General features: G+C 36.1%; 1 protein-coding gene across 1 annotated transcript; it reads right to left on the bottom strand.

The window, feature by feature from the left end:
• Positions 1–2,853: 2,853 nt before the first annotated feature.
• LOC107891054 (E3 ubiquitin-protein ligase PRT6) lies at positions 2,854–15,399 on the bottom strand. Its single transcript, XM_016815698.2, has 17 exons — positions 14,839–15,399; positions 13,573–14,682; positions 11,441–12,627; positions 11,195–11,335; positions 10,403–10,646; positions 9,600–10,322; positions 8,758–8,949; positions 7,996–8,672; positions 7,146–7,197; positions 6,425–7,064; positions 5,932–6,140; positions 5,048–5,583; positions 4,853–4,957; positions 4,648–4,714; positions 4,491–4,568; positions 3,449–3,517; positions 2,854–3,346 (listed from the first exon to the last, which is right to left on the bottom strand). Exons 1-17 carry the CDS (start codon positions 14,890–14,892, stop codon positions 3,272–3,274), a joined length of 6,159 nt encoding a protein of 2,052 aa, XP_016671187.2. The 5' UTR covers positions 14,893–15,399; the 3' UTR covers positions 2,854–3,271.
• Between the last annotated feature and the right edge of the window lie 1,188 nt (positions 15,400–16,587).

Raw genomic sequence — 16,587 nt, 5'->3', positions numbered from 1 at the left:
AATCACTTCTTACGAAACGACAAGTTCTATTTGCCTCATAGAAATTTCATATTCTCAAGCCTCGTAAAAGCCCAAGTTTTTTTTTAAAATTTGATCTAAAAGCAGGATTTTGACAGTTGGGAATAGATCCAGATGACAGGCCTAAGACGAGATTCTGCATCCCAAACAAACATTTTCAATGGACAGTTATGCCTTTTGGACTTAAAACTGCTCCATCACTATTTCAAAAGACCATGATAAAAATCTTCCAGCCCATCATGGATCAAGCCTTGATCTGCATAGACGATATTCTTCCTGAAAGTTATATTTTTAAGGGATAATTCTGTTTATCTGACACAAGTGCTTCTGCAAATCCTTATAGTCGTAAGGATTTAAACTTCTGAGAAATAAGTTTTGTGAATCCATGCACTAGGAAATGCTCTCAACTGTGTTGTTGGACCATTTTGCATAAAGTACTGGGGTTTATAATAGGTAATTAAGATCCATTGGGCTCTTTTGTTTTTAAGGAATTCAATCTTGATCATATCAGACCATTGTTCTAGAGGATAAAATCATTTGAAAAATGTGGCTAAGTTATTCATTTCTAGGCTAATTTCGTCTTGGATAGCCATTGTCAGAACGTACTGGAGGTCTTCAATAAAAAATTCTATTCCAATAAAGAACAAGTAGGTTAAGTACCAAAGCATCCATTTTAGTTAATAAGGGAATTTACCAAACTGAAATTTTAGTGGATGAATAAATGGGTACTTAGGATAAAGACCTAATGGTTTTAAAAACAATCCTCCAAAATTTCAAAAAATGCTTAACTGGTAGGAAAACATCATATTCATAGCTTCTCTATGGAATCTTTTTTCTATTATCAGGCTCAAAACTTCTGGAGGATGATCAGGGTGAGAATTTGGCTGGCAAGGTATAGAAAAAGGCGAAGGCAAATTTTTAAAAATTTTCTTTTTACCTTTGCTCTTAGAAGAGGATGAAGGTTGGATCATGAAGTTCTCAACGGGTCTAGTAAGGATGTCAGCAAGAACATTGGTTTTTTCTTTTATGTGTTTGACATTAAAGGAGTATTTGAAAAACCATTCTGGCCACCTAAGAAGTTGAGGATTAGGTACCTCTTTTTGTTTAAATTTCAACATTTTGAGAAATGAGGACATATCCATTTCAACAAGAAAATGATATCTTACTAGATGAAACTCAAATTTAGAAATACCTCTTTTAACAGCAAGAATCTCTCTGAAGGTGGAATGATAATGAATCTCAGCATTTGTGAACCTTCCACTTTTGTGTCCACATAATTATCTTTTATCATCATTTTCTTCAAATAAGATGGCTCCCTAATATTTATCACTTACGTCTGTTTGCAAGATTCTTTTTCCCTCTGAAGGGATTTGCAAATGTGGTAAATGTACTAATCTTTCTTTCAAATTTTGGACTGCCTGGGACTGCTTAGAGGGAGGATCTTTTCTCAGCATCTTTCTCAAGGGATTTGTAAATCTTGAGATTTTTGAAACAAAATCTCTAAGATAATTAACAATTTCCAAGAATTGTTGGAACTTGTTTTTTGGAAAAATTTTCAGTTGGAAATTTTTTCAATTCTTCAAACATGCTTGCATTAGGCTGATACTTGCCATATATGATAATCATGCCAAGGAACTCAGGCTGATACTTGCCATATATGATAATCATGCCAAGGAACTCTATTTCTTCTTTGTTGATCTGCATCTTGCTTTCAAAAAGCATGATTCCGTGTTGAAAAAAGCATGATTCCGTGTTGAAGGATTATTTGCTTGAATTGGGCCAGGAGATTAGCATGACTTTCTTGATTTAGGATGTATAGAAAAATATCGTCTATGCAGATCAAGGCTTGATCCATGATGGGCTCGAAGATTTTTATCATGGTGTTTTGAAATAGTGATGGAGCAGTTTTAAGTCCAAAAGGCATAACTGTCCATTTAAAATGTTTGTTTGGGATGCAGAATCCCGTCTTAAGCCAGTCATCTAGATCTATTCCCAACTGCCAAAATCCTGCTTTTAGATCAAATTTTTAAAAAAAAACTTGGTCTTTTGCAAGGCTTGAGAATATGAAATTTCTATGAGGCAAATGGAACTTGTCGTCTTGTAAGAAGTGATTAAGAGGCTGGTAGTTGATCACCAGTCTTAATTTCCCTCTGGCCTGTCCTGACCTTTTGTTGATATAGAATGCTTCACAAGCCCACTGTGAGTTGGAGGTTTCAATCAATCCTTCTTTCTGCAATTGTTAGCGTTCTTCTTCAGCTAGTTTTAGATGTTCTGGGTTCATTCCCATACGACTAGCCTTGGTAGAGTTGATAAGATGAAATCTGATTCATGACTTATACAGACAATAATGCACAAGAGGACTATGACTCATTAAACTTTATCAAAATTAAAGTTCAATAATTTACAAGAGTACGATGACTCACTTATACTTTAATAAGTAAAGCACAATAATTTATAAAAGGAAGAAACCATCAATTCAACTATACAACGTGGAAACAACCATGTTCATACAATTAAAGAAGTAATAAGACAAATGAGACGTGGAAAGAACCACATCATTGAAGAGACATGATCCTTACCAGAAACACGGTGCGGGATTCAAAACAAAATTGTATAGAGTTTTGTAATTCAACTATAAATAGAGAAGAGAGATCAATTGTATAGGCATCTTTTGTTTATGAATTATAACATAGCTTTCTTTTTAGTTTTCCTTTAACTTTTGTAATATCCTTTTAGCCTTCCGCTCATACTCTTTGTAACCCTACTCATCTTCTCCCCCAGAATTATGGAATATTTATAAGTATGATCCAGGAATAGCATTAGCAACAAACAGCAGAAGAGAATGGCTAAATCCGCCATATCAAATTAGCAGCTGAACCAAGAGATAACAAAGACTAAAGGCTTTCAAATGATCATACAACTCTAAAGAACTAAAAAGGAAAAAAAAAAGGGGTTACCATCTAATATCACCAATAAAATTCCCCTAACTGACCTGATTATAGTTAAGTCCAGTCATAATGGCCACATGCTAACATCAAAATCCAAGATCCTAAGTTTGGAAAGTGATTTGGGGATATACTGGTAACCTTCAGTTTTGCAGAACCATTTTCGATGCACTTGATGTCTGGGTCAAATGCACCGACACCAAAAACCAATAAATTAACCGAAGTGAACAAAAATTATCACGATCCCGAGAAAAATCGAAAAATAAAAGCAACAAAAGATCAATCACCAGCTTGATCATAAAACCAAACTAAACCATGAAGAAGGCGCCAATGGTAGTTTGTCCAATAACCTTTGAACTCCGATCAAGGCCATGAGAAGCAACCTATTAAAGAGAAAATAGATTATTATGAAAACCACAAAAATTAAAACGCTCAGTTCAGTGTCATGGGCAACGAAGCAAAAAAGAAAAAGTGCCCCAAATCACCATGTAGCTCAGAGCAGCATAACGTTCCTCATTCAAGTACAGTGGTTTTCCTCTATGCATTTCAATATCCTGAAATAAGAAAATGTAGAATAGTACAAATAGATCATAAGAAAACCCGTTCATATAATATGAAAAAAAGTAATCCAGAAACACAATGAAAAGCAAAAATTTTAACAAGTGGCTTCCATAACATGCCAATAGTATGGAATACAAATTTGAATTCTGACATAGTTCCAAGGAAATACATAATTTCCAAACAGCACTTAAAGCTTTTATACGTCTTTTGACTGCAAGGGAAATAACCCAGCTCCAAATTTCTAATATTTTAAGAAAATTAAACTCAATTATAGTATCAAGTCATGTAGGTTAGCCTTCAATAATCAATCATCCAAAATTTCCAAGTCAAATAGAATTGAATAGTAACCCAAGGAGTATTAAATGTTTTCTTGATTGACCTGAGGTGGGTAGGGTAAGATTATGCCTTCCTTTGGGGTCCAAGAAAACACCAATCCTTCATTGTCAGTAGCAATACCTAATTTTGTTTTGTCAAATCAGTTATTCAAATTTCCTTTTCAGGACAGGTCGCCATAAGAGGGTCACCCAGATATGCAGAATAAAGTTGCCTGATTTTCTGTGTGTATTGTGGGATATTTGACTCTAATAGCTGCTGCATTGGACCATCATGCCATCATGAATTATTCTCCAACTTAATTTACCTTAAGCACCACTAGGTCTGAAATAAGTAGAAACCAAGGCACAGCAAATGCTAAACCATTATTTCTATCCTCTTCTTTAACTTGTAACAAATAGCAAGGTCCAAAAAAGGCTCATTAACTTCCAAACCTACTTGATTAAAGACCTTATGTAGCTGGTATGTGTAACAATCACAACCATCCATCACCATAAAGTAGTACAAGAGGCTGCAGGTACAACATTATGATCCTATAACACTCTTAGTAATAAGTATTTTATTTGCTTTACCCTTGAGTTTCCAAACAACATCATTATTACAAACTTAGCTAATAAAAGGCCAATGCTTTACCTCTTCACCAAATACATCCAAATATGGAGATGGCCAAGGAGCTTGTTGTGCACATCTTTGTAGCAGGATTGTTGTTCTCTATCACAATAATAAAGACTATTAGGCATTTTCATGAAATAAAAATAAAAGTTCCAGACAGTAACTAGGAGATCAATACCCTTATCAAAAGAAATACACCAGTACCAGCACCGCAGGTCATTACATGAGCTGTGCATCCACTCTCACTAGCAAGGAAAATGTTGAAGAAAAAGGTCAGTGCTTATGATCTAGTATAGAAGCTTAACCATCAGAATAGTGAAGAATCATGGATAAATGCATGTGTAAGCACAAAATCAGCAAAAGAAAAAAAGTTGAACATTCACCTGCAGCATGTTTTCCGACTTGGAGAGCATAGTCTACCACACAACAGGCATAATGCAGGCTCATCAAGCACAGTTTTGCAGTCTGGGCAACATTGTTTTACATAACTGTTGGAAGAAAATGCTTTCTCATGAATGAAGATATTCTTGAAAAGGGTCTAATATTATAGCATGTCTAAGGACAAATTTTTAACAAACCGTTGCAATAGGTCTTGATAAGCATGAGGCAAGGTCATCAACTTAAAGGGAACTGCAGGATTGCAGTAGAAAACATTTTGGAAACTGCAGGTTTCATATGCCTTTTGGAAATGATGAACCCATTTTAATGCAAATGATCGTGACAGTTCATCCTCAAGAATAACATCTATAGGAGGAATCTTAAACATTGTCTCCAGTTCTTGTACTTCATTCAGCTCCACTGAATTACTTTCAGTTGTATCCATCATATCAGTTGTCACATGAAATGACTCCCAAATAGTATCCCTATCACAGAATGGTGATGTGGCAGAAGATTTGAGCAATTTCCACAACAATGCACACCTCCGCAAATAGGGGAAACTCAATCTTCGAATCATTTCTTTAATATGACAAGAATGGTAAATATCATTTGATATGAAATACGAGCGAGCACAATCAAATCCACCAAGAGCGCCATAAACATCAGTAATCAGACAATGATGAGAACCTAACTCACTGATATCATAATCTTGTTTCCGACAACATGAAATTACAGCCTGAAATCAGTATATCACATTCAGAAATTTTGTAGTGCCAAATTAGAGTTACTAGTAGTTTTTTTCATAGAAAAACAACTGCTTTGAGGAAAATTCCGTACAGAAATATGATCCTTAGAACAAATCCGTAAAAGAAAACATCTTTTACTGTTTGGATAAAGCCATAGAAATATCTTCCTAGAAGTTTAGAAGTTCCATCATTATTTCATATTGTTTCATTCGACTAGAAACATTGTCCATAACCAGATTTTGTTGTCTGCATCAGACACCAGACAATCCAAAAGAATATTTTTTTTCTAAAAATGTGTAAATAGACCAAAAGGTATATGAAGAGAGGTAGCGGCAAACCTGAACCACAGAGACAACATAGAAGAGATGCATAAGGGATAACAGGGACTCCTCACATGACATAAATGGGCATGGAAGACAGAAGAGAACCCACATCAATGATGAGAAAGGGTCACGAGCAAGAATAGGATCAGATGCCTGATTCCAAAATTGAATATCGGGATATAATGCTTCCTTATCATCATGTTTCAAAATACGAAGGAGATCATCTGTCAACACACAATCATGAGTCCAACATTTAAAATAGGAATCCAAACCTAAGCCAGGTTATCTGCAGTTTGATAATTTTATATACACTTTGTGATAGGCAAATCATCAATTAACCAGAATAAATCCTTCATAACACATCAGGAGTTTATCAAGAACTTGGATAACCATGGTTTCTATTTTAAAAATATCTCTAGAACCTCTAGAATTTTTTATCAGGCATTCTGCATAAATATAAGTGCCAAATTTTCAAGTGAGTCTAGTAATAAATAGTGAAAAATCATACCTTCCTGTTTATGTTTGGTGCTGCGGTAATCAAAGGAAACCCCAGAACAAATAGACTCTGCAAGTAGTTGAAGACCTCTGAACCTTTGAAGAGCATGAAGAGAGTTTGTACTGCTAAGGTTCTGGACAACTCTTAGCAATAAGGAAAATATAAATTCACTAGAAGAATTAAATTCCTTATATAAAGAAGCAAGAGTATAATTTGCAGCCATAGAATTCTTTCCACTGCGTGCTGCAATTTCAGTTGACATAAGAGAATACTTGAGCGTATCCCATAAAATTATCGGGTGGCTTAACCTTGGAGATCCTAAGAACCTATCATGCTTTTTTGAAAAATACATTTTAGACAGCACACGTGAAACTGGTTTCAGATTGCGAATTGTTCTTTCTTTTCTGTGAAGAGAAAAAGCTTCAAAGAAATCAGACCTCCTAACCACCTTTGCAGCAGTTTTTAGAAGAGATAACCCTTGCTGAAGTAGAAGGGAACATGTAGCTTTGTTTGATGCAGATGGAGAACCTAACGCATGCACTTGATCAACAGTTGCAGTCCTAGGCAGCTTTCCAGCCTTCTGGAAAGTCCCATTCACTGCAGGCAAGATTGAATTTGCTAGTCGACGGCACACAGGACACAAAAATTCTCCCTGAAAAAGCAAACAAGTATAGGATTGACATCAAAGGTAAGATAATGGTTTTTCAAAAGAACAATTTTTGGGAGCTTGTACCTGATCAGGATCCACATTATGTGCCCCCTCAAAGAGACTTCTCTGAACATATCTGTGATACAGAACAGAAGATATATTAAGCAATTTCATGCAAAAGAAATGCTATGTGGACACATGCATGGACAAACACATTATGCCCATTCATAGTTGCCGAGTTAAAAGGCATTTCAGCATGTTTGGATTCCATGTTAAATGGAACTACAAGCAAAATTCAAAAACCATCCAAATCCTGAACAAGATTCCTCAAGGTGTTTTAGAGGTTCAACTATCAGAACTCAGTCATAGAAAGGCATTCTGCAGTTGAAATTAACCAAGGCTACAAAGGTAGGTAGTAGATGTTTGAGGATTCAAAGGCTCATAAATACCTTATCTGCCACTTGAAACATGATATTTACACAAAAACTTGTTACTTTGACAAAGATCATAGAATACTTTTGTTTCCTTTAATTTCTCACATATATTCTTTCATCTAAGATATATCTGAAATGCAACTGAGTTTACAAATTACGATGAAAAAAATACATAAACTTTCCCAATTGTCACTCTTTTGCATCAAATTTCAACTCAAAACTATTTTAGGCATGGAAAGCTCCAATTTCGTGATTCATTTGTGCTAACCATAGGTTTGTGAAGACATTTTGAGTTAACCCTCACAAAAGGACAATATGAAGTCCAAAAGAAACAGAATCGAAGTATGAATTCAGACCACATATTTGCTGCAAGAAAGATAAATCTTATATAGTTGCATGTGCTTTTTAAATTTAATCTCTTACTGAAGTTCAGAATTATGTTAAAAATAGGCAAACATATCCAATAAAAACTAAAAACGGTCCTTCTTAAGAAGACTTACCTCTCTTTTAGTGATGATAAATAACGATCAAGACAACCCTGATGTACAGCATGCCCACAGGAAGAGAGATAAATTCCATCACAATCTAACGGGCCAAACCCGTCATAAAAAAGAGGCTGCAAAGTGGACTCTGTCAAACCTCTGTTACTATTAATCTTTTGAGAAGCCAAAGAGTTTTCACTAGCCTCACGTGAAAGGGCAACAATATATTTCCCAAGTATGTCAGATTCCGCACCCCTGCCATTTTCTGGAGAACTTTCAGCACCAGAGGATATTTCATCCTTTTGAAAGCTTGAAATTAATGAATTATCATTCATTTCCTTATGAATACATATGTACATATCTTCTTCCAGCGTCTCCAAATCATATGCAGTATTGTGCCTATCATTGCTAGGTGCAGAAGGTGCTTCATTGCTCCTCACTGAAGGAAACCGAGACTTGACAAACTCAAGAATGACATTTACTTCACTGCTTTGCCCTTGCTCATTATTGGTGAACTCAACAACTGGATTCTCAGTCAGCTGCAACGACTGAGAAGCCAATCCAGAACTGCTGGAAGAGGCATTTGATCCAGATTGATAGGTCACCCTATTTGTTGGAATAGAACCTTGCTCCTTGTCTGACCATCGATCCCATGATGGGGGACCTCTATCAACAAAACTCAAAATCCTAGATTTCTTTTTTCAAAAATAATTAAATGTTAATTCATGTAGCAGGAAAAAGATTCCATCAGAACAGGTAAACTGAAGAGCAATCACTTACTTGGAGAAGAATCAAGAAAGAGAGAGGACTTTTGGAAGTAGTATCATGACAAAGAGAGCAACTCTGTTGCACGTCACCTTCTGTTTCGTGTTCAGCATCAGAATTGGACATTTCAGAGTCAGATTTTGAATCATCATCAGCAGCAGAAGTGATGCTTGACAGAAATTTAGATTGCTCTGCTTTCATTTTAGCCTACAGGAAAGATTACAGAATACAGAAATGATTCAAACCCACTAATGAACTAATATACCGAGATCATGTTCCATCAGTTCAACTTCAGCAATTTTGATGGGATCCATGATTACCAAAATAGAAGAGTGCAGAATTGACACAGTTAAAGGGTGCCATTCAGTTGGTTATTCAATAGCCAGGTTCCACACCTAGCACTTAAACGCAGGAAACTCTCAGATTGACATTCAATACAAGTTTTTTTTTTTTTTTTTACTAGACCAGTAAATAAGTGACACCTTTCATAAACCAACAAGAGGAAAACTCCTGTAATGAGGAGACACAAGACCACTTACATGAGAATCCCCGAATCAGAAGAGAGATATTGACCTCTGACTTAGAGGACCGCACATATGAAAATTTACAGTGTCCATGCATAAGCCTTTGTAATCAATGTTAGCAGAGGAGCAAATTGCTAGAAGTTGAGATTGTCTAGATGTTTTACCTGCACCTTACTAATACTTTCATTTTAAAATTTCTCACTGACACTTTAAATGCACTTCAATTTTTGTCCTACTCCATACAATTTAACAGCATTTCTCTTTCAAAGCGCTAAATTCTTTCACTTTTATTCTCAACATAAATTCAAATATAATTCTAAGGCAAAATCTCACCAATATTGCAGCTTGTTTTTCACGAGCCTTCGCCTTGTGCAGTTCACCATCAGAGGCTGAACTTGTTGTAGTCCTATCACTATTCGGGGTAGATTTTGATAGATGGCTGATCATTTCGGGCACAAGTTCTTGCAGTTTGGTCATGCACTGGGAATCAACTTCAGCAAACTTCCTCAATAAACTTTCAATCAGAGGAGAAAAACTGCAGTTGCTGGATTCTAAGTAGCTTTTTTTATTCTCTTGCCGATGCATTCTCAATAATGCAACAAGAAGCGATAACAAACTTTGTTTCCCAGCTACATAGTTTAATGATTCACTAATTTCTTCACTAGCAAAAGCTAGCATAGAATTTGAATCTCCAATATGACATTCCATGCCACTAGATCCATTCAGCTGCAAGTAAATGTCTAAAGCTAGTGAAAGTAAGTGCAATGCTGTCATCAGGATACCATCAGGAGCACGTGATTCAGTGAATTTATCAGTGAAAACAGAATAAAATAACACTGCACGAATAATCTGAAGAGTAACTCTGCAAGTAGCAATTCTAGCGACACCCTCAAGAGGAGGATATATTTTAGTCCACCGAGGCAGCTGAGTAGTCATTGCAGAAACACCACAGAAACGCAAGTATCTTTCTTCTGCAACTTGTAAATCCCTCGAGTTCCAACGAGGGTGGTACAAATCCAAATCCTTCCAGAAGGCCCAATGCAATGAATACATTCCCTGACATACATCAATATAAAAAAATTATTATTTTTCAACCCATAGACATTGAAAAGATGTTTCAGACCACAAGCTCCAACCTGATTAAATCCTGATGGATTAGAGTATACAGCAACCCTTTCTAAGATTTCTTGAAGCTGATCACACTTAGAAAGATCTCGGGGTAGAGAATTCACAAGTTGACTGCGAGTTGCATCTCCAATAGCTAACTTATAAATCAACTCTCTTTTCAGACTGTCAGCTGTATTGCGTCCACAGAATCGCCTTTCTTGTAAAATTTGCATAATCAGAGTGAGCATTTCCCGAACAAGAACTGGCTCGTACCTGAAAGCAGCATCATTTAGCACAGTAACAGTGAAATTATATCAAAGATGAGGTCTAAAGTGTGCATAAACTGTTGGTCCATGTGCCATTTCTGCTGTCCAAAGAAAAAGCAACATTAGGGGATAGAAGGAAATAAAAATTTTTTTTTAAATTGTAAATGGCAGAAAGAGTGATTTCACATTAATAAGGGTTCATCATGCTTCCATTCCAGTAGTGTATTAGAAACATAATCTTGCTTCTTGTATATTTATTTTTACTTTATAGAAAATTCTGAGGAACTAAAATGTAGGCTCAAAAACCAAGACGCAACACTGCAACCTAGTCAATCTTAAATTCCTACAAAATCAGTGCATCCATACCTTGAAGACGTTCATTCAAATGGACAAAGCAAGACTAGAAAAAGGTATTTCCATTATCCTTACTAGTAAACCATGTTATCCACATTCAACCACATAAATATCTAGTAACTTAAGCATTTCTTCAAGGAACTAAATGGCATTAAAGCACTTCAGTGATGTAAAGTAGGAGTTATGGGGATAAATGCATACTCGTTTGATCTTTCAAGACTTAGAGAAAGGTAATCTAATAGCCCAAAGCGCTCTAGAATTCTCTTAACATAGAGATCCGGAGGAGCTAGTGCAGCACAGCACTGCAGCAAAAATAAATCAAGCTCCAAACCTTGTTCAGACCTGCAAGCAAAGAATACCATAAAGAACTTGGCAACTAAAACTTTGAAAATAGAGGGGAACCTTGTCCAGCTAGTTACATCCAACATATAAAGCACAATCACCTACCAGTGAACTGAGCGATACCATTCACAAGATACTAAGGCTGCATCCCCATTCTTCCGCCACATCCCAGCAATAACTTGAGCACAAAATACCCTAATCCTTAAGGGATGCTCCATAACAGAAGCAGAGAAACCAAAAGGGTGGCAGCCAACAAGGATGTGATCAAAGAAATCTGCATAAATTGCTGATAATGAACTAGTCGAACAAGAATTAGTTATATTTGGCATTACACGTTCACCATAGCACATTCGTAGTGCCTTTTGAAAAAGTAAGGAAAGTAATCGATGTAATGGGATGTGAACAGATATCTTTTGTGAACTAACATCATAAATAATATCAGGCCACTCGCGTAAACTCAAAACATGAAGAGTGGGTAGTCCTACGCCACTGTCTGTCTCTATGGCACTGACATCCAAACCCATATAACCACATGCACCATCTGAATTTTTAGCTATCTCTGTGCCATCACTGGCTTGATGTCCACTACATACAGGTGAAGAATATGGTGGGCAATGATTTTCACTTGAACTAGTTAGTCTTCCAAAATGTTTGCCTTTCCTGATTTTGTATAATGTCTTCTTTATTGCAAACAGATTGCTACCATAAATGTCACTACTATTTGAAGAAGACATACTCTTAAGTGCTGCAGAGGTACCATCATCAACTTCCAACCATGTCTCCATAGCCCTTAAGCACTCCTGTATTAACCAGATGACAGAGGAAGGAATTAGAAGATGGAATATGGAATTGGATCCAACTTCAGTAGCCTCTGACACACTCCTCCCTGTTACACTACAAACAGAACTTTCTTGGGATAACTTTCCTACTTTTGCATGCCTCATACCATCTCCATCATGCATATCCTGCTTGTAAATATAAGGAAGGATATTTTCCCCTTCACTTGTGATAACAGAAAATGCCCCGTCTACCAGAAGGGAGTGAATATTAGCAATAGAATGGCCTAAATAAAAAGGCAAATGCGTAGACTCATTTTCTTCTTCAATATGGATGCCAGTTTCCCTCTGTATAGAGTTCATCCCTTGCACAAAAGCCAGAAGCTTTAGCCATGTTCTTGAGATGTCCTGCTGCTCATGAGTTGCATATTTGGAGACTACATCATGGCTCATAACAAACCGAATATCTCCAATTACATGGTTAGTGGTGTCATACAAACTTCCCCACTTAGCAGCCTGAAAAAGAATAGAACATAACAACTTAGACCAAAAGAATTTTATTGCATTAATATTAAGATATAATTTCTTCAGTAAACATTATCATGAGTTATTGTTTTCATAAACAACATGACATAGATTGTGAGCAAACCTCATCACTACTAGGCTCTATTTTTCTTTTTATGCCAAAATTGTATAGCATTCTAAATTATGCTAATTCACCTACATTTATATGAAACATGTCGCCCAAGTTTATTATCATTTTCAGGATAAAAGAAACTCAACAATTGACCAACATACCAATTTTTACTTGTACATGACCTTATAGCATCAACTATGGTTAAAAATAATAGTAACTTTTTGTAGAATTCCTAGGAATAGTAATATTTTACTGTTGACCAATAGACCTATTTCACTCATATAGGACCCTTTAGCATCAACTATTAACCTACATACCTATTTACTATCAAGCCAACAATTTTTTTTTTTTGACCAAGACCAAAACCTAGGCCAAAAATCAAGGCTATGCAGACATCGTTAGTTGCAATCACAACCTAAAAATTATCATAAAGTTTCTACAAAGGTTCATACATCACAAACATTGAGATTGTCTTTGTCTTTTCTCTATGCTAGCTTCTTTTCTTCCCCCCAACAGCCAACAGACAATCTCAAACTTTTGTAGCATTTTGCTTCAAGAATAGAAGGCGCACCAATTAAAAGCATGAGGAGCACCATGGTAATTTGCCCATAAGACTGAACTACTCATGTATGCCTTCACTTTTCACAGTTGGCACTTGGCACAAAGGAATTAAATGCCTATCCAAGAAGCCATTCATGAAGCTCATCTGAGCGTGTGAACAATTAATTAACAAATTAGAATAAATTATGAAGGTTGTAATGGTGCTATGTCCTCAAGCAATTTTGGCCCAGTTCATAGGAGGAAACAAGAATAACTGCATTTACCTGCAAATGGGCATCTTCACGAGCACAAGAAATAAAAATGTCTCCCAAGCATTCAAGTAGCATGCCCAATAGGTTCATCTCCTTCACGAGACGAGGAGTTAGTGTTGCCACTGTGAAGATTTGGACGGAGAAAGTTGAGATTAGTGAGTACTTATCATTGAGAATGCTGCCACTGCCCTCTTTTATGGCGTCATTTATAACAGTAGGGTAATAGCTTAAAAAAACTTTAGAAAAATCATTTTTGAAGATAGGCTCTGCCAGAAATTTCAGAAGCAATTCATGGAGTTTCTTCACAACATCATCACCAAGGAACCTCTCTGCTCTGACCAGAATACCCAACAAACCATCTAAAGAAATCACCCTCCTCGACACAAAACTGAGCAAACTCTCACTACATTCACAAAATTCTAAAAGCGTCTCAACAATTACGTATGTTAGCTCATTCGCAGCCTTCCTTTGCTGAGTACCACGATTACTTGCTCTCATATTTTCCTGAAAGCTACCTTCTGCGGAGAATAGCTTACGTTTCCAACAAATATAGAGTGCATCAAGCGCCGGCCCAACAGAATTTGCTAAATTCTCAGGAAGTGGTTGAATCTGTTCAGCACCTTTATGCTTAGAGCAAAATCCCTCACGTTTCCATGCAGTTTCGTCCCCACAGTCACAGCAACCACCACCCGAGTAAATAATAGAGTAATCATGATCCTTGTGATTCCCATTCTGGAAACAAGAAACACAAATAGCACAAGTCGGATCATGCTCACATGTCCTGCACGTATAAGCAATGTCATTCAATCCCCAAACCATACCACAAACACCACGTTGACCAATACTTGATTCTGCCAGGTTGTTCAAAGCATTCGCTGGCTCACCTAGAAACATCAGCCACTGTAACCAAACCATGCTCTCGCGAAAATGATCCTCCATAGTTATAGACATCCTTTCAGACTTGAACTTAGCAGATTTTGTACACTGAGCCACTTCTTCATCAGTAGGAAAAATAGCAGAAACTACCTCAGGCAACGATGACCCATTAGTGATAACAAATTCAACTATCCCCTCATAACGCCTATCGAGGTACTCCGCTGGAATCCCTAAAGCAGCTAGCCTCTGATTATGAAATCAATAAAACCTCTTTTAGATATTAAATTCCATTTTAACCAATTCACATCCTAAGAGATTAAAGAAAACAAATCCAAAACTTCAAGGTTTTTCACATTTAACCAAATTGAATTATCAGAATAAAAATAAATAAAAAGAACATACCCCTACGACTCGATCACTGGGCTTAAGCGGCTCAGGATCGGTAGTCGATTCCATTTTACGACGGAAAATTAAGTGGAAGCAACGAAGCAGCCAATTGGCGCAAGACAAACACGGCCCTAATCTGGAGCCTTCTTCACTCCCCAGGTTTACTTCTTCCACGAAATTTATCAAATTATCCCCAACAAAAAAAAAACCCTAATGTCACGAGTCCTTAATCATTCCCAATTCCCAGCCATTTCACTGGTCGTTCACTGTCAGTGGTGAGTGAACCAAACAAGCCTTCAAGTTTCTCACTAACTATTTTTCTTCACTTCTGTTATTTATATAAATGAATAACAAATATCTCTCCCTCTTCGCTTAGCTTTCCTTTCCATGCAGGCCGTGGTTGAAAATCGTCTGTAATAAACTAATCTCTGAAGGAATAGAGCATCTGGCTGTTCTCCGTTTGGATAATAATCTCATTGCCTCTAAGCGCTTTTTTTTTTTTTTTTGGCCAGACTTCTCCGTGCCGTGCTTGATAATAATAGCGTATAAACAGGAGGAAAAAAAATTAGACTTCTTGCTAATTTCCACTAGGAAGTCCAGAATTAAAAGCGTGTTTATAGTTTTGGATAAATTGCACTATTAGTCACTAAATTATGGGTATATTTTCGTTTTGGTCACTTAACTAAAAAAGTTACAATTTGGTCACTGAACTATTCGAAAGTTTTCATTTAAGTCATTGAACTATTTAAAAATTTTTATTTAAGTCACTAGGTTGTTAAGTTTCTTTTAAAGAATAAGTTTCACAAGCGAGCTCCAAACAACGATTCGACGATCGGTACGGCAGATCAGTATCCATTGACGAGTAGAAAAACATATTTAAGATCCAAGCTAATCCGACAATCAGTGTCGAAGATCGGAGAAAAAAATTGTTTAAATTTTAGTTTGCAAATCTGTGACATCCAAAGTTGTTTCATGAAAAAAAATTGAACTATAGAAGAAAATGGGAAAGAGTGCGTTCAATAGATGCAGGCAATGCAAACAAAAAAAGTCATATAACATCGATTTTAACAACTCAGTGATTTAAATGAAAAAATTTTGAATAGTTCAGTAACCAAATTGTAACTTTTTTTAGTTAAGTGACCAAAACAAAAACATATCTATAGTTTAGTGATTAATAGTGTAATTTACCTTACAATTTTTTTCATTCCATTCTAATTAATTAATTAATAGTAAATAGTAGTTATTATTGCAATAATCACTAAAAATTAGTTTAAGCAGGTTTAAACATATTTTGAGTAAGATTTAACGTTTGGGATGGTAAAAAAAAATTAATAGCAAATAGTAAATTAATCTACTAAATAACATAAAAATTAAAATTTATGATAAATTTTTAGTTATATGATTTTGAAAAATACATTTCAAAGATGTCATTAGCTAGATGTCACCTCCGACACCTTAAACTTGATAGGCAACTTTAACACCATAAAAAAGGTTTCGTTTATGAACCACAAACTCTTAATAAAGAAACTATCGTAATCTTCCATACAAGTAAACTTGGTGAGTAGGTATCCTAAACCTAGTTCAATCAACTCTATTTACCAAATTCTTTGCTTCTTTCTTTTTCCTCTCCCCCGTCACTTTGATGACATTATCCCCTCCCTCATAATCAATTTCCATACTCTCTTGATCCATATGTTCAAAGAAATGGGTCTCTAACCCCTGTACCTGTAAGACATCATTGGTATTCCCTATGGTAGCAACTTT

Source organism: Gossypium hirsutum, chromosome D09, assembly GCF_007990345.1.
Source record: "Gossypium hirsutum isolate 1008001.06 chromosome D09, Gossypium_hirsutum_v2.1, whole genome shotgun sequence".
In the NCBI taxonomy this organism is placed as follows: domain Eukaryota; kingdom Viridiplantae; phylum Streptophyta; class Magnoliopsida; order Malvales; family Malvaceae; genus Gossypium; species Gossypium hirsutum.
This window is presented reverse-complemented; position numbering and strand designations above follow the sequence as displayed.